Genomic DNA, 19,607 nt, shown 5'->3' with positions numbered 1-19,607 from the left:
ATGAAAAAGAGATATAAAAGTATCCAAATTGAAAGGAAGAAGTAAAACAATTTCTATTCACAGGTGATACAGTCCCACATATAGGAAATCCAAAGACTCCATGGAAAATTACTAGAATTAATTAGCAAATTCAGCAGAGTTGCAGGGTACAATATCAGCACAAAAATCAATTGTTTCTTTACACTAGCAATGAACAATCCAGAAAGGAATTTTTTTTAAAATGCCATTTAAAATAGCACCCAAAGGAATAAAATACCAAGAAATAAGTTTCACAATGAGGTGGCAGTCTTGGCCCAGTGGTTAGGGCGTCCCTCTACCACATGGGAGGTTTGCGGTTCAAACCCCAGGCCTCCTTGACCCATGTGGAGCTGGCCCATGCGCAGTGCTGATGCGCACAAGGAGTGCCCTGCCATGCAGGGGTGTCCCCTACGTAGGGGAGCCCCATGCCCAAGGAGTGCGCCCCATAAGGAGAGCCGCCCAGTGCAAAAGAAAGTGCAGCCTGCCGAGGAATGGTACCGCACACACGGAGAACCGACACAACAAGATGCAACAAAAAGAAACACAGATTCGTGTGCCTCTGACAACAGAGGCAGACAAAGAAGACGCAGCAAATAGACACAGAGAACAGACAACCCGGGTGGGGCGCGAAGGGGAGAGAAATAAATAAATGAATAAATAAATCTTTTTTAAAAAAGTTTCACAATGAAAGTGAAGGACTTGATTACACTGAGAACTATAAAACATTGCTGAAAGAAATGAAATAGAGTTAAATTTTTGAGTAAACATCTCACAATCACAAATGGAAAGACTTAATATTGTTAAAATGGCAATATTACCCAAAGCAATCTACAGATTTCATGCAATCCTTATCAAAATTCCACCAGGGTTACTGGCAGAAATGGAAAGGCTGATTCTCAACTCCACATGGAATTGCATAGAGCCTCAAATACCCAAAACAATCTTAGAAGACTCACACCTCTTAATTTCAAATCTTATTACCAAGTACAAAAACCTTGAAAAGTGTGGTTCTGACATAAGGTTAGACCTAAAGACCATTGGAATGAAATTGAGTGTCCAGAAATAAACCCATAAGTCTAAGACTATTCAATTTTTAAGAAGGGTTCAAAGACTATTCAAAGGGGAACTAACCTCTCGACAAATGATGCTGGGAAAAGTTAAATTTTACATGCAAATAAATGAAGATATACCTCTGTCTCACACCACATACAAAAATTAACTCGAAATGGATCAACAACTAAAAGCAGAAAACACCTAGAAGACAACATAAGGGAAAATCTTCACTATCTGGATATGGCAACAGATTCTTAGATGTAACCAAAAACATAAGCACCAAAAGAAAAAATAGATAAATAAGATTTCATCAAAATTAAAACTTTCTGTGCAAAGGGTATTATCAAGAAAGTGAAAAGCCCACGAAATGGGAGAAAATCATATCTCATAAGGACTTGAATTGACATATCTCCAGATATATATACAAATTGCCAATAGGCTCAAAAAGATACTCCTATGTTAGTAGGGAAATACTCATCAAAACCACAAAAAGATATCCCTACATACCCATTGAGGTAGCTATTAATAAAGAAATAGAAAATAAAAAGTGTTGATGAGAACTTGGGAAAATGAGCCCCTCATGTACTGCTAATAGGAAAGTAAAATTGGAAAGCTGCTATGGAAAACAGTTTCTCGGAAGGTTATAAACATAGAATTAACATATTATGAGGAAGCGGACCCGACCCAATGGATAGGGCATCCGCCTACCACATGGGAGGTCTGTGGTTCAAATCCCGGGCCTCCTTGACCCGTGTGGAGCTGGCCCATGCTCAGTGCTGATGCAGGCAAGGAGTGCCCTGCCACTCAGGGGTGTTCCCTGTATAGGGGAGCCCATGCACAAGGAGTGTGCCCTGTAAGGAGAGCCACCCAGCATGAAAGAAACTGCAGCCTGCCCAAAAATGGCGCCAGACACACGAAGAGCTGACACAACAAGATGACACAAAAACAGAGAAACACAGATTCCCCGTGCTGCTGATAAGGATAGAAGCGGTCACAGAAGAATACACAGCAAATGGAGACAGAGAGCAGACAATGGGCAGAGGGGGAGGCAAAGGGGAGAGAAATAAATAAAAATAAATAAATAAGTCTTTTAAAAAAAACAAACATATTACCCAACAATTCTACTCCTAGTTATATACCCCAAAGAATTGAAAACATGGACTCAAAGGTGTATTTGTACAGCAGTGTTCATAGCAGTATTATTCACAATAGCCAAAGGGAGAAAAATCTGAAGTGCCCAATGACAAATGAATGGATAAACAAAATGTGGTATATACATATAATGGAATATTATTCAGCCATAAAAATAATAAAATCCTGATACATGTGACAACATGGATGAACCTGGAAAACATTATGATGAATAAAATAAGCCAGACACAAAAGGACAAATATTATATGGTCCCACTTATGTGAAATAGATAGAATAAACAAATTCATAGAGACAGAAGACCTAAATAAGTGAAAAAATGTCTCATGTTCATGGATTGGAAGGCTTAATATTGTTAAGATGGTGTATATTCGTCTTGAAATAACACAAATTTATTCTCTTACAGCTCTGGAGGCCAGACATCTGAAATCAATTTCACCAACCCAAAAATCAAGATGTCAGTAAGGTTAAACTCTCTCTGGGGACTCTAGAGTAGAAACCATTCTCTGCTTCTCAGCTTCTATTACCTGCCAGTATTCCTTGGCTTGTGGCCAAATCATTCCATCTTCAAGGCCAACATTTACAAATCTCCCTGCATCTTCACATCACATTCTTCTTTGTGTGTTCAAATCTCCTTCTGCCTCCCTCTTATAAGGATACATGTGATTACATTTGGGACCCACCCAGATAATCTTCCTATCTCATGATCCAAAACAGTCATATCTGCAAAGACTCCCCCACCTATTTTGCCTTATAGGGTAATTAATAGATGCAGGGATTATGGCTATCTTGGGGGTGGGGGGGGGAAGTGTCACAAAAACTTTCACAGCATACTACAGATAGCAATACTGCCAGAATTGGTCCAAAGACTCAATGTAACCACTGTCAAAACTCCAAATGACTTTTGTGCTGAAACTAACCAGCTGAACCTAAAATTCATATCGAAATTCAAGTGGCCTATGCACAACAATGTTTAAAAATAAAAATAAATTGAGGATTCACAATTTCCAATTTCAAAAAGTACTACAAAGCAACAGTAATCAAGATAGGATGGTACTGGCATAAGGATAGGCATATATATCAATGGAACAGATAGGAGAGTCCAGAAATAAATACTCACATTTCATCAACTGAATTTCAACAAGGGTGCCAAGACAATTCAATAGAGGAAAGAAGGGCCTTTTTAACACATGCAGGGACACCTGAGTATAGCCACACACAAGAATGAATTTGGATCCCTGCTCCATACCATATGCAAAGAGTAACTAAAAATGGATCAAAAATCTAAGGTTTAAAACTATAAACTCTTAGAAGAAAACAAACGGGTAAAGATTTATGATCTAAAGCACAGTCAAAAGGAAAAATGGATAAAAGCAATTCATCAAAATTTAAAACATTTGTGCTTCAAAGGACACCATCAGAAAATGAAAACACCACCCACGGAATGGAAGAAAACAAATTTTAGTCATTTATCTGATAAGGGTCTAGTATCCTGACTATATGAAGAACTCCTATAACTCAAAAATAAAAATACAAATTAAAATGTGGGCAAAGATATGTCTCCCAAGAAGATATAGAAATGACCAATAAGTACATAAAAAGATATTCAACATCCTTAACCATCAGGAAAATGTAAATAAAAGCAACAATAAGATGCACTTTATATCCACCATGATGTCTATAATCAAAAGGACAAATTCAGTTCCCATTGCCTCCTAAAGAGAAGACAAGCAGACACAGAGAGCACACAGCAAATGGACACAGAAAGCAGAAGGGACCTCAAACAATGAGAGGGGGGATAAATAAATAAAAAATAAATCTTTTTTTTTTTTTAAACACAGTGCTGGTGAGGATGTGGAGAAATTGGAATTCTCACACATTGTGACTGCAAAGTGGTGCTGCTGCTTTGGAAAACTTTGGCTGTTTCTCAGTAAGTTAAACATAGAGTTACCATGTGATCCAGCAATTACAATCCTAGGTAAAAAGGCAAAGAAAGAAAAACAAATGCCATATAAAAACGTGTACACAAATTTATAACAGCATTATTCATGATAGCCAAAAGGTAGGAAAAAAACAAATGTTTGTCACCTGATGAACGGATAAACAAAATGTGACACAAGAGAATATTATTCAGCTGTAAGAGTAATGAGGTACTCATACATGTTATAAAATAGATGAACCTTGAAAACATTATGCTAATTGAAATAAGCCAGGCACAAAGGCCATATATTATATAATTCCACTTAAGTAAAATGTCGAAAACAAGTAACTCTATACACAGAAAATAGATTAGTGGCTGCCTGGGGTTGTGGCGGGAGGGGCCAGGTAAAGGGAGTGACGTCTAATAGGTCCAGAGTTTCCTTCTGGAATAAAGAAAATACGTAAACATACCCGTTATATAGTGGTGATGGTGCTGTTTTAGTTTCCTGGCTGCTAAAACAAATACCTTCTAATTGGTTGGCTTAAATAACAGTTTTTTGGCTGAAGGTTTTGAAGCTGGAAGTCCAAAATCAAGGCATCCGCAAGACGATGCTTTCTTCCCAAACACTGTGGTGGTGTTCTGTAACTGGCAGCCAGCGAACTCTGGGTCCTTGGCTTTTCGGTCATGCAATCACATGGTGGCATCTTCTCCTTTCTCTTCCAAACTCCACTGACTTCTGGCTTCTAGGTCTCACTTCTCCTATGGCTTTTCTTTCTGTGTCCAATTTCCTTTGCTTCTAGGGACTTCAGCCATATGAGATTGAGGTCCACCCTCATTCAGTTTTGGGCACACCTTAACTAATAACATCTTCAAAGGTCCTATTTGCAAATCTGTTGACACCTACAGGACCAGGGGATCGGACCTGAACATGCCTTTTGTAGGGTACATGATTCAATCCCCAACAGTTGCATAATCCTGTGAACATAATGTGTCCACAGAATTGGAAATTTTAAAATGATGAGTTTTATGATATGTGAAGTACTATATCTCAATTTTAAAACTAGGAAGAAGTGAATGGAAAAAAGAAGAGGAAGAGAATAAGAGGACAGAGAGGGAGAAAGGAGGAGAAAAGACGGAGGCAGAGAAAAAGAAGCAGCAGCATGTTGGCTAACCTCTATTCAAATCACACTTCCCATTAGAACTGGTTTATGGCAGAATCAAGAGTCTAGATAAGAATCCAAATTAACAGCTTTTCCTGTTAATTCTTTCAGGGTCATCATTCAGTTTCTGTTTACTTCCAGATGTGAACCATTCTATAGCATATTACCAGAGACACAAATCAGAAAGTCAAAGCAGAAATGACAGCTAACTACAGAAACTGCCAAGAAAAGAGGTAATGAAGAAGTAATGCTTTAAAAATTTTAAACGGACTTAAGTAACAACAACTCAGCAGGATGAGTTTCACAGAGTTGAAAGTATTAGTAATAACGTGATAACATTCATCAAAATAAGTATTTAAAAATGGCAGAGTCCTTTGACTCTGAAAAAGCAAAGATGTTGGCTACAGTTTGTTTATAATAAAAGAAAAGCAAAATGCATGACATATATGGAATATAATACTTGGCAGATATTCATTATTTAACAATGTAAAGATGCCTACAATTTATTGTTGAGACCCAAGTTATTAAACAACATGCAAACTATCTTATATATGTAAAATATTATATATTTATAAGAAAGAAACATGTATAAAAATGTATACTCATTTTTCACTGTCAGGATTTCAGGTCATTATTGTTAATCCTTTAATCTTGTCTGTATACTGGAATTAATTCATTCAATTTATACACTTAAGATTTGTGTACTTTGCTATATTTATGAGAGATCTCAATTTAAAACTTTCTTTAGGGGGAAGTGGACTTGGCCCAATGGTTAGGGCATCCGCCTACCACATGGCAAGTTCGCGGTTCAAACCCTGGGCCTCCTTGACCCCTGTGGAGCTGGCCCACGCGCAGTGCTGATGTACGCAAGGAGTGCCGGGCCATGCAGGGGGGTCCCCACATAGGGGAGCCCTATGTGCAAGGAGTGCGCCCTGTAAGGAGAGTCGCCCAGCGCGAAAGAAAGTTCAGCCTGTCCTGGAATGGCACCGCACACACGGAGAGCTGACGCACAAGATGACGCAACAAAAAGAAACACAGATTCCTGGTGCTGCTGATAAGGAAGAATACACAGCGAATAGAAACAGAAAGCAGACGACTGGGGGGTGGTGGCAGGGGCAGGGACGGGGCAGGGACGGGGCAGGGGCAAAGGGGACAGAAAGAAATAAAAATAAATCTTTAAAAATAGTGAATAAAATTGGGATAAAGAAATAAAGCTTTCTTTAGATGAGCACATATTACTTTAAAAATCAGGTAATGATCACATTATTTTCAATTAGAAAAAGAAAAGCTGTATCTTCAGAACTGGTATTTCTCCAAACAAATAAGCAAAAATACAAGAAAGCCAATGAATCATAATCTCACCTAATAGGCACTATTGTAAACTAAAAATACTCTGACATTTAAAAGTTTTTGTGAAAATGTGAACTAAATAGTGTGCAAATCCCTATGATGTTCACTAGTAATTCAATAACTCAAAAGCTGCATGACCATATAATTTATCATCAACATTGGGACCATTCTAAGAAGGAATGAAAGTACTAACTAGAAGTAACCTGGGCAAAGAAGAACACAAAGTCATCTTACTAGAATTACAAACCACAAAATAAGAATCCCAAAGTTATTCAGGAAGTTTTCATAAACAAATGCTTAGGCTTTGTCAAAGTGATGACATCATCGGGTAGTTGGGAGGGTCCCAGAGTTCTTCATAACCGTGGTTTTCAATCAGCGATACAAATCACTATTACCCAAAAAGCTTTTCAGATTAAACCTGTATCCTATCCCCTGGAGATTCTGATGCAGGCGCTCTAAATGTGGCCCAAAAAGCTGCTAGTTGTTCATGGATGGTTTGTTTCCATTTCATAGGTGATTCTCATGCATAGAAATGGGAACAGCCCCTAAAAAGTCATGTTTCAAATTTTAACCTGTATCTCTCCCATCTGGAGGTATTATTAAAAGGAAAGTTTTATTCATTAGACCTGAGGTGGGATCTTTGTAACAAGCTGCCATGTGGTGCAGGTGTTGCAGGTCCTGGGTGGTAAACGGCACTGACTGGTATAACTTAGTATCCTGAAGTCCTTGCTACTTGAAAGCCACATTTTACCATTCTGCTTCCTCCCCAAGGTAAAAATGTTTAAATAAGTGGAGAAGCACATTCTTTTTTCAGATCAACATTACTTACATTAAATTAAGGAGGCTGCCAAACTTGTTGATTTAAACTAAACAGGACAATTTAATATCTGCACTAAAATCTGGAATGATTGAAATATAATGATATTTTTGTGTGATCTATGTATCCATTAAAAATAAATAAAAAATACATTAAAAAATATATATGGAAGGAGCTGTGGCGCAATCAGTTGGGCTCCTATCTACCATAAGGGAGGCCATGGGTTCACGTCCCAGGGCCTACTTGTGAAGGCAAACTGGCCCGCGCCCCGTGGAGAGCTGGCACAGCAAGACGATGCAACGAAGCAAGACAAGCAGACACAGAAGAACATGCAGCAAATGGACACAGCACAGATAGCAAAACAAACTGCAAGGGGGGGAGAAATAAATAAATATTTAAAATATACATATGTATATGTATACACACACATATATATAGCGATTCAACACTGTAAATGTAATTAACTGCACTGAATTATACATTTAAGGTTAAAGGGGAAAATTTAGGTTGTATATTTGTTACTAGAGGAAAATTTTAAAAAATGAAAAACCAAAAAACCTTGGACTATATAACAAACAGTGAACCATAATGTAAACAATGGACTACTGTTAATAAGACAATTATAAAAATGTTCTTTCATGAATAGCACAATTATAAACATGTTCTTTCGTGAATGGTAACAACTTTGCCACACTCATGCAAGGTATTACTAATAGGGTGTTATATGGGAACTCTGTATTTTATGCATGATTATTTTGTAAACCTACAATTTCTCTAATAAAAAAGGCAAATCCTTGTTAAAAAAAATAATGAACTAAGACAATACCAAAGAGTATTGAATACACATAAAAATTAAATTACTTTAAAAGCTTTTTGTAAAATGGGGACACATCTACAATGTTTTTCGGTGTCAGAAATTTTCAATCATAGTATTTTTTATGCCTCGAAATACTGGGGTTAGCACCTTCTAAGGTGTGGGAATGAGGGTAAGGGAGACAACATTTTATCCTCAAATCATGGAAGGGGAATGTATTTTCCCAATATTAACTTATTCCTTTTCATAAATTTCACAATTATATTACATTAAAATTAGACAATATCCAATATAAATATTGTATAAATAGGTAATTAAGAGTCTAACAATCAGTAAAGCTCATTATGCAAAACATCATGCAAAAGCAGGAACATCTACATTCCTAGAGGGATCCAGCTGCTGATATGTACAATTATTTTAAATAAAAGAATGTTTCTTCATGAAAGAAGTCTCAGAGTGCCAAAGACAACCTGTCTCAGAAAGTTCTACCCTGACGTGTTAACCAAACAAGCCTCAAATTTCAAGTCCTTTTGAAATCAAATCTACACAAATGTCATTGCAAAAATAAATAGCCTGATGCGATACATGACATCAGTTCGAGCTGGGTTTGCAGGTCTATGAACTTAAACCTTGACCCTAAAAGCCACTCTGTCAAACTCTTCTTTGTATTCATGCACTCAGCAAATTTGGATATAAGAACAAATAAACCTCCCCAATCTCTCACTAATTTCTCCCAGGATTTATAGCCCAGTACTGAATGGGTAAAATACCTTCTCATCCTACTGAACTAACTTAGGGACCCTGCTAATTTCTCTCATTATACTCATTACATCTACTATGAAAGCAATTACTAGCACTTACTTACAACAATCTAATTATGTGTATACTCTGGCAGGGCAATTTCTGCTTCATTTAACTGATCACTCCATGACGGCAAACACTTGTCTGCACACCTGTCTATCGTAATCACTGCCCAGCATTTACCAGGGCACCTCAATAAATATTGATAGGTTAGTTGGTTGAAATAACAATGAATGGTAATAGTATCTAAGGCATAGTAGATACCCAATGAATAGTCATTGAATAAACAGGGGTTTATTTTCTAATTTCTTAAGTTAACCAGATATATAAAGCCCTATATAATATCGATCTAAACTCAAGTGTACGTTACAAGGTCTAATTACATAATAAAGCTCACCTTCAGGAGATGCTTAGCAATTTACACCTTAGTATCATGAATAGTCTTTAAACAAAGCTGTGACTAACACTTAAAACATTTCTTTCCATAATTTCTATCACTTAATTTTTTCTCTTCTGTACCTCTACACTGCTTAATAGCAGTGTTCACTTACAAAGGAGAGTGCTAAAGAGATGGAAATCCATGTGCTTGAATTTGTTCTCTATTCCATTCATTCACTTCAAAAAATTAAAACTCACCGTTATTCGGTGTCTCTAGGGATTCCTTTAGAGGGTTCTTCTGCTTTTGGTCTTCATCTCCCTCAAGATTTTTACTTGACTTTGACAGTCGATTTCTTACAGAAGTGTCTTCACCTACCATTGTGTTCTTTAGGAAAGACGTAAAAAGTTTTGAATTTTTACGTTATCACTCTATGTAGGGAACATGAAAATTGATGACATACATATTCTCTTTCTTTTATTTCAATCATGTTTTAAAAATATCTGAGTCAAGCGACTACAACAAATATAAATTAACTCCTATAAACTGACTGGCTTCAAGGTTTTTATTTAAACATAAACCCCTATATTAAAGAAAAATTTAATTGAACAAACAAGGTAGAAATAGTTGAACCATTGCCCATAAGGGAAATATAAGGTTAGGTATTTTTTTTGTCTTTATTTTTTTTAATATTACATTCAAAAAATATTAGGTCCCCATATACCCTCCACCCCCTTTACCCCACTCCTCCCCCCATAGCAACAATCTCCTCCATCATCATGAGACATTCATTGCATTTGGTGAATACAGCTCAATGATATGAAAGAAGTAAACCAAGCTGCCTCAGAGAGCTAGAGACTGGATGATAGGCTTACAGGAAATTGGGGGGTAGAGGAAGGATGTAAGCTGACATCTACATGGGTGAAATCTATGATAGGCTAGAGGTAAGTAATTGTACAAGGAAGGGATAAAATGGGGGCATAGGGTTACCTTTGGGTGGGGCTTTGGGGGTTTGAGGGGGGCTAGGGATGGGCGGATGGGTAATATTGCCCAAGAAATTGGGGGGAGGGTGGGACAACATACGAACATAGGAGATTGTCAGGTGTTGGTTGAGAATATAATGCTGAGAAAACCTTTTCAAAATATAATTAGGACAGTTACCTGTTTAAGATACTTAAAGAGGATAATCTGATGTACGACAAGACTCCAAGGGAATATGTGAATGCTCATTTTGCCAGAGTGGGTTATACCATTGGGTGGAGATCCATATAACAAGAGTGAAGGTAGACCCACATCCTGGGGAGGACTAATGCCATCAAATAGAGGGAACTGTATCTCTCAAGAGAAATGGTGGCTCCCAGGGCATTAGGGCAGTTGAGAAGTCAAGCCCTCAATACTGTTGCTAATATCTCTGAACATGGCTCCTCAAGATATGAAGATTGACTGTCACTGTGTGCCCCCAGGGGAGGGGGAAATAGATATTGAATAGATGGAACCAACGTAACTGTGAGGGCAATAGAAGTGTTTCACAAGAGTACACAAGGATGGATATAAAACATGTAATATTACACCAAAAACATACAGGGGACGACAGACTAATAATGTAAACCATAATGTAAAACATAGGATAACTAAAAATTTAGAAAACCGTATGGCCTAAAGTATAAACCACAATGTAAACACAAATGTTACCTTGTTTGAAAGCTATTGTCTCAATTTCTGTACATCAGTTTCAGTAAATATGATATGAATAAGTTAAAAGATTATCGCTGTGGAAGGGAAAAGGTTTTATAATGGATATGTGGGAGTACTGTATATTGTATATATGAATTACTGTGATCTATGGCTCTTCTGAAGAGAAGCTCAATAATTAGGAAAAAAGAAAAGATAGGATGTAGAATTTTTCTAAATCAATATGTATTCTATATCTAACCTTTAAACTCATTGCTATATTCCATTTTACTAGTAAGGGAACCTGGCATTATATTGGGCTTCACTTTTCAGGAAGTTTTGGATCACAGAGTGGTTCAACAATGGCAGCGGAGGAATACTGGTATGGGATGTTATTGACAGGCTATATATGGTTGACAGGGAGTTATACAGGGCATGTGTCCAGGGTGCATGGAAATGTTTGGATATACTCATAGTGGAAACAATTAAAAACAACAGCTGGGGGGGTACTGGGTTCCTGGCCGGGGGGGAGGGGCTCTGTCATGGTCCCTAGAGGAGCAGCGGCAGTCCCCCAGGTGCAATGGCAAGGACCAGGAAGGAATGAGGGTCCAACAGTGACCCCCTGATACTAATGACTATGCTTATGAGCCTATACATCTGAAATAAGATCAAGGCCTAGAGCAGCAGTGTGCCTAGGAGTTCCCTCCTGACAGCCTCTGTGTTGCTCAAATGTGGCCAGTCTCGAAGCCAAACTCAGCATGTAAATGCAATGCCTTCCCCCCAGCGTGGGACATGACACCCGGGGATGAGCCTCCCTGTAGGGATCACTACCAAATACCAGCTGATGATGTAACTAGAAAATGACCTTGAATTAAAGGTTCAACAAGGACCAGCAGAATATCCCTGTCTACATATAATAACAGGAGTTAAAAATGCTGTTTCCCCTAAAGTAAGGGGGAAATGGAAAGGACAAATGTGTTTAAATGGCTATGAGTCTCTAAAAAAGAGTCTGGAGGTTGTCAGAAGGATTGCCCTTATGCACACCTGAGCAGAGTCTCAGAGACAGATAAAGTAGATACAACCCCAGGTATTGCTCCTTTTGAGGGCTAAAGAGACCCACGGGTTCTATGGTCATGGCAGATGGGGTTCACTGCCATGTCAGTTGGCCCTTCTTTGGAGCTGGTGTTTCTGCGTAATGGAGCTGGACTCAGATGTGATCTCTTTTCACAAGCCTTTCATGCTACTTTACTGGAATTGTAGTTGGTGCTGGGGTTTAAGATATATCTAGGGGATTTGAATCTCTCGACTGACCATATGATAGCCAGGCCCAGAGCCTGAACAGACTTCAGCTCCTACACTCTGATTTATTGGACTCACCTCACTCAGCTAACATGGAGTTGAAGAATGTCAACCACCACACCATGGAGCCTAGAGTGTCTACAACTGAAAGCAGGAGGACTGCATCCAGTATCCATGTGGAATCTAAGCCCCCTCTTGACATAGAAGTGGAATGGACACAACCAAGCCAAGGTCCACAGGAAGGAGGAATACAGTAAGGATTAGAGTGGACTTAATGAGATTCTTTTTTTTTTTTTTTTTTTTTTTTTTAATTTCCCCCCCTCCCCTGGTTGTCTGTTCTCGGTGTCTATTTGCTGCTTCTTGTTTCTTTGTCCGCTTCTGTTGTCGTCAGCGGCACGGGAAGTGTGGGTGGCGCCATTCCTGGGCAGGCTGCACTTTCTTTTCACGCTGGGCGGCTTTCCTCACAGGCGCACTCCTTTGCGCGTGGGGCTCCCCCACGCGGGGGACACCCTTGCGTGGCACGGCACTCCTTGCACGCATCAGCACTGCGCATGGCCAGCTCCACACGGGTCAAGGAGGCCCGGGGTTTGAACCACGGACCTCCCATATGGTAGACGGACGCCCTAACCACTGGGCCAAAGTCCGTTTCCAATGATATTCTATTCATGAACTATTGTGGCTAATAATCGAGAAAATGAGGCGTTGGTGTGGAAAAAGTGGCCATGGTGGCTGCTGGTTGTGGGGAATGGGAGGAAGAGATGAGATGTGGAGGCATTTTCGGGACTTGAAGTTGTCCTGAGTGGTGCTGCAGGGACAATTGCTGGACACTGTATGTCCTCCCATGGCCCACTGGATGGAACGTGGGAGAGTGTGGGCTATGGTGTCGACCACTGACCACGAGGTACAGCGATGCCAGAGATGTACTCACCAGATGCAGTGGATGTGTCATGATGATGGGGGAGAGTGTTACTGTGGGGGGAGTGGTGGGGTGGGGGCCGTGGGGGTGAATGGGGACCTCATATTTTTTTAATATAATATTTTTTTAAATGAATAAAATAAAATAAAATAAAAAAAGAAATGCTACTGATTTTTTCAAATTGATCTTGTATCCTGCCACTTTGCTGAACTTATTAGCTCAAGTACCTTTGTTGTAGCTTTCTCAGGATTTTCTAAATATAGGATCATGTCTTCTGTGAATAGTGAGAATTTTACTTCAATATTTTCCAATTTGGATGACCTTTATTTCTTTTTCTTGCTAACTGCTTTGCCTCGAACTTCTAGCACAAGGTTGAATATCAGCAGTGACAGTGTGCATCCTTGTCTTCTTCCTGATCTTAAAAGAAACGGTTTCAACCTCTCTCCATTGAGTATGATGTTGGCTATGGGATTTTCTTTTTTCTTTTTTCCAATTATTTATTTATTTTTTAAAAATTACTTTAAAAAAATAAGGTCCCATTCAACCCCACCGCCCCCACCCTCCACTCCCCCCACAGCAACACTCTCCCATCATCGTGACACATCCATTGCACCTGGTAAGTACATCTCTGAGCCTCACTGCACCCCATAGTCAATGGTCCACATCATAGCCCACACTCTCCCACGTTCCATCCAGTGGGCCCTGGGGGGATCTACAATGTCCCGTAATTGTCCGTGAAGCACCACTCAGGACAACTCCACGTCCCAAAAACGCCTCCACATCTCATCTCTTCCTCCCATTCCTCAAACCCAGCTGCCACCATGGCTACCCTTCCCACACCCATTCCACATTTTCTCTGTGGACATTGGATTGGTTGTGTCCATTGCACATCTATGTCAAGTGGGGGCTTAGATTCCACATGGATACTGGATGCAGTCCTCCTGCTTTCATTTGTAGACACTCTAGGTTCCATGGTGTGGTGGTTGACCTTCTTCAACTCCATGTTAGCTGAGTGGGGTAAGTCCAATAAATCAAAGTGTAGGAGCTGAAGTCTGTTGAGGTTCTGGGCCTGGGTGTCATATTATCAGTCCAGAGATTCAAATCCCCTAAATATATCTTAAACCCCAGCACCAACTACATTTCCAATAAAGTAGCATGCAAGTCTTGTGAAAAGAGATCCCCTTTGAGTCCAATTCCATCACGCAGAAACACCAGCTCTTAAGAAGGGCCATCTGCCATGGCAGTGAACCCCATCTGCCATGACCATAGAACCCGTGGGTCTCTTTATCCCTCAAAAGAACCAATACCTGGGGTTGTATCTACTTTATCTGTCTCTTAGACTCTGCTCAGTTGTGCATAAGGGCATTCCTTCTGACAACCTCCAGACTCTTTTTTAGAGACTCATAGCCTTATAATCTCATTTCTCCTTTCCATTTCCCCCTTACATTAGGTCAAACAGCATTTTGAAGTCATGTTATTATATGTAGACAGGGATATTCTGCTGATCCGTATTGAACCTTTAATTCAAGGTCATTTTCTAGTTGCATCTTCAGCTGGTATGTGGTAGTGATCCCTCGGTGCCAGGGAGGCTCATCCCCGGGTGTCATGTCCCACGCTGGGGGGAATGCACTGCATCTACATGCTGAGTTTGGCTGTGAGAGTGGCCACATTTGAGTAACATGAAGGTTGTCAGAAGGAAACTCCCAGGCACAGTGCTACTCTAGACCTTGTTCTTATTGCAGGTGTATAGGCTCAAAAGCATAGCCATTAGTATCCGGAGGCCACTGTTGGGCTCTCCTTCCTTCCTGGTTCTTGCCGTTGCACCTGGGGGACTGCTGCTGCTCCCCCAGGGTCCACGACAGTGAACCCCCAGCCAGGAGCCCAGTAACCCCCAGCTGTTGTTTTTGTTTCCACTATGAGTATATCTATACATTACTATATACCCTGGGCATCTGCCTTGTATAACTCGCTGTCAACCACATATATCCTGTCAATAACATCCTATATCAGTATTCCTCCGCTACCATTGTTGAACCACTCTGTGATCCAAAACTTCCTGTAAAGTGAATCCCAACATAATGTCAGCTTCACAAGAGTCTTAGATCACCAAAATTCATACATACAATATACAGTACTTCCCCAGATCCACCATAAAACCTTTTACCTTCCACAGCAATAATCTTTTAACTTATTCATATCATATTTCCTCAAACTGATGTATAGATTCCGAAACAATAGCTTTCAAACAAGGTGACATCTGTGCTTACTATGCGGTCCATACCTTAGGTTGTACAGTTTTCTAAATTTTTTAGTTATCCTATGTCTTGCCTTATGGTTTACATTATTAGTCTGTCGTCCCCTATATGTTTTTGGTGTAATATTACATGTTTTATATTCATCCTCGTGTACTCTCACAAACCTCCTCTCTTGCCCCCATATTTACCTTGGTTCCATCCATTCCACATCCATTTTCCCCTCCCCTTGGGGCCCACAACGCCAGCCAATCTCCATTTCCCAAGAAGCCATGTCCAGAGATACTTGCAGCAGTATTCAGGGCCTGACTTTCTCAACTGCCCTAATGCCCTGGGAGCCATCCTTTCTCACAAGAGATACAGTTCTCTCTATTTGATGGCATTAGTCCTCCCCAGGATGTGGGTCCACCCCAACTCTCACTTCTTGGGTCTCTTCCCAATGGTACAACCCACCTTGGCAAAATGAGCCTTCAGCTATTCCCCCAGAGTCTGTCCCACATCAGACCATACCATACCCCCTGAGCATCCTAAACTGGTAACCCTCCTACTTATACTTTGATACGATTTTCTCAACATTTTGTTCTCAACGAACACCTGACACTCTCCCATTTTCGTATGTTGCCCCTCCCTCCCCCCAATTTTTGGACTATATTGCCCCTCTGCCCATCCCCAGCCCCCCTCAAACCCACAAAGCCCCCCCAAAGGCAACCCCTTGCCCCCATTTTGTCCCTTCTTTGTGCTCATACTTACCGCCAGCTCATCACAGATTCCACCGCTGCAGACGTTAACTCTTATCCTTCCTCCACCCCCTGATTTCCTGTAAGCCTCTTTTCCAGACTCTAGCTCTCTGAGGCAGTTTGCTTATTTCATATCATTGAGGTCATGTAGTATTTGTCCTTCAATGCCTGGGTTGCTTCACTCAACATAAGATTCTCAAGGTTCATCCATGTTATCACGTGTGATTGCAGTGTATTTGTTCTTACAGCCGAGTAGTATTCCATTGTGTGTATATACCACATTTTATTGATCCACTCGTCTGTTGATGGACATTTGGATTGATTCCAACTTTTGGCAATAGTGAACAATGCTGCTATGAACATTGGTGTACATATATCGGTTTGTGTCCTTGTTTTCAGTTCTGATGGGTATATACCCAGCAGTGGTATTGCTGGGTCATATGGCAAATCTATGGTTAGTTTTTTGAGAAACCGCCAAACTGTCCTCCAGAATGGTTGGATCCTTCTGCATTCCCACCAGCAGTGGATGAGTGTTCCCCTTTCTTCACATCCTCTCCAGCATTTGTATTCCGTTTTTTTCATAGCTGCCAATCTTATGGGGTTAAGATGGTATCTCATTGTAGTTTTGATTTGCATTTCCCTGATAGCTAGAGATCTGGAGCATTTTTTCATGTGCTTTTTAGCCATTTGTATTTCTTCTTTGGAGAAGTGTCGGTTTAAATCTTTTTCCCATTTTTTAAATGGGTTGTTTATCTTTTTGTTTTCAAGATATATGAGTTCTTTATATATGCAAGTTATAAGTCTCTTATCAGATATATGGTTGCCAAATATTTTCTCCCATTGTGTGGGTTCCCTTTTTACTTTCTTGACAAACTCCTTTGAGGTGAAGAAGGCTTTAATTTTGAGGAAATCCCATTTATCTATTTGTTCTTTTGCTGCTCGTGCTTTTGGTGTGATATTCATGAAGCCATTTCCTATTACAAGGTCCTGTAGATGTTTCCCTACACTGCTTTCCAAGATCTTTATGGTCATGGCTCTTATATTCAGATCTTTGATCCATCTTGACTTGATCTTTGTATAAGGTGTGAGGTGGTAATCCTCTTTCATTCTTCTACATATGGCTATCCAGTTCTCCAGGCACCATTTGTTGAATAGGCCATTCTCTCCCAGTTAAGAGGGTTTGGTGGCTTTATCGAATATTATATGGCTATATACATGTGGTTTTATATCTGAACTTTCAATTTGATTCCATTGGTCTGTGTGTCTCTCCTTATGCCAATACCATGCTGTTTTCACTACTGTAGCTTTGTAGTATGTTTTGAAGTCAGGAAGTGTGATTCCTCCTATTTCGTTTTTCTTTTTCAATATGTCTTTGGCTATTAGGGGTCTCTTTCCTTTCCAAATAAATTTCATAGTTAGTTTTTCTAGTTCCTTAAAGAAGGCTGTGTTGATTTTTATTGGGATTGCTTTGAATGTGTAGATCAGTTTTGGTAGGATAGACATCTTAATAATATTCAGTCTTCCTATCCATGAACAAGGAATATTCTTCCATTTATTTAGGTCTTCTTTGATTTCCTTGAACAGTCTTGTATAGTTCTTGGTGTATAAGTTTTTTACCTCTTTAGTTAAATTTATTCCTAAGTATTTGATTTTTTTATTTACTATTGTGAATGGTATTTTTTTCTTGATTTCCTCCTGATCTTGCTCATTATTGGTGTACAGAAATGCTACTGATTTTTGCGCATTGATCTTATAACCTGCGAATTTGCTGAACTCATTTATGAGTTCTAGAAGCTTTGTTGTAGATCTCTCAGGGTTTTCTATGTATAGGATCATGTCATCTGCAAATAATGAAATTTTGACTTCTTCACTTCCAATTTGAATGCCTTTTATATCTGGTTCTTGCCTCAGTGCTCGAGCAAGTACTTCCAAGACAATGTTAAATAGGAGCGGAGACAATGGGCATCCTTGTCTTGTTCCTGAGTTTACAGGGAAGGATTTCAGGATTTCGCCATTGTAAACAATGTTGGCTGTAGGTTTTTCATATATACTCTTTATCATGTTCAAAAAATTTCCTTGTATTCCGATCTTTTGGAGTTTTTTATCAAGAAGGGGTGCTGTATTTTGTCAAATGCCTTTTCTGCATCTATAGATATAATCATGTGATTTTTTTCCTTCAATCTGTTTATATGGTGTATCACATTGATTGATTTTCTTATGTTGAACCATCCTTGCATACCTGGAATAAATCCCACTTGGTCATGGTGTATAAATCGTTTAATGTGTTGTTGAATACGATTAGCAAGTATTTTGTTACGTATTTTTGCATCTAGGTTCATTAGAGAAATTGGTCTGTAATTTTCCTTTCTTGTGGTGTCTTTGTTTGGCTTTGGTACTAGGATAATGTTGGCATCATAGAAGGAGTTCGGCAATGTTCCTTCTGTTTCGATTTTTTGGAATAGTTTCAACAGGATTGGTGTTAGTTCTTTCCGGAATGTTTTCTAGAATTCACCTGTGAAGCCATCTGTCCCTGGGCTCTTCTTAGTTGGGAGGTTTTCAATGACTGATTCTACCTCTTTACTTGTGATTGGTTTGTTGAGATCATCAGTTTCTTCTTTTGTCAATATAGGCTGCTTCTGTGTTTCTAGAAACTTGTCCATTTCTTCTGAATTGTCATTTTTGTTTGAATAGAGTTTTTCAAAGTATCCTCTTATGATAGTCTTTATTTCTGTGGGGTCAGTGGTGATATCTCCTTTCTCATTTCTTATTTTGTGTATTTGCATCTTCTCTCTTTTTTTCTTTGTTAGTGTCACTAAAGGTTTGTCAATTTTATTGATCTTCTCAATAAACCAGCTCTTGGTCTTGTTTATCTTTTCAAGTGCTTTCTTATTTTCTATTTCATTTAGTTCTGCTCTTATCTTTGTTATTTCCTTCCCTCTTCTTCCTGTTATATTACTTTGTTGTTTTTTTTTCTAATTCCTCCAAATGTGCAGTTAGTTCTTCAATTTTTGCTCTTTCTTCTTTTTTGATATATGAATTTATGGCAATAAATTTCCCTCTCAGTACTGCTTTTGCTGTGTCCCATAAATTTTGTTATGTTGTGCTATCATTATCATTTGTTTCAATGTAGTTATTGATTTCTTTTGAGATTTCCTCTTTGACCCACTGTTTTTCTAAGAGTGTGCTGTTTAATTTCCAAATTGTGGTGTGAAGTCTGGGCCTCCGTCCCTTGCAAATTTCCAGCTTCACTACACTGTGGTCAGAGATATTGT

General features: G+C 39.3%; 1 protein-coding gene across 2 annotated transcripts in view; it reads right to left on the bottom strand.

Moving 5' to 3' along the window:
• LOC101447432 (sterol O-acyltransferase 1-like) overlaps positions 1-19,057 on the bottom strand; it is a 61,028-nt gene extending 41,971 nt beyond the window's left edge. The window contains exons 1-2 of one of the 2 annotated variants that reach the window (XM_071207586.1): positions 16,349-19,057; positions 9,721-9,847 (exon numbers count right to left, since the gene is read on the bottom strand). In XM_071207586.1, coding sequence (XP_071063687.1) covers positions 9,721-9,841 — 121 coding nt within the window. In that variant the 5' untranslated portion in view covers positions 9,842-9,847; positions 16,349-19,057. Of the gene's footprint in view, positions 1-9,720; positions 9,848-13,573; positions 14,795-16,348 lie in introns of those variants that run through there. The other variant, XM_071207585.1, reaches the window with a different exon arrangement.
• Positions 19,058-19,607: the final 550 nt, after the last annotated feature.

Source organism: Dasypus novemcinctus, chromosome 13 (assembly GCF_030445035.2).
Source record: "Dasypus novemcinctus isolate mDasNov1 chromosome 13, mDasNov1.1.hap2, whole genome shotgun sequence".
In the NCBI taxonomy this organism is placed as follows: domain Eukaryota; kingdom Metazoa; phylum Chordata; class Mammalia; order Cingulata; family Dasypodidae; genus Dasypus; species Dasypus novemcinctus.
This window is presented reverse-complemented; position numbering and strand designations above follow the sequence as displayed.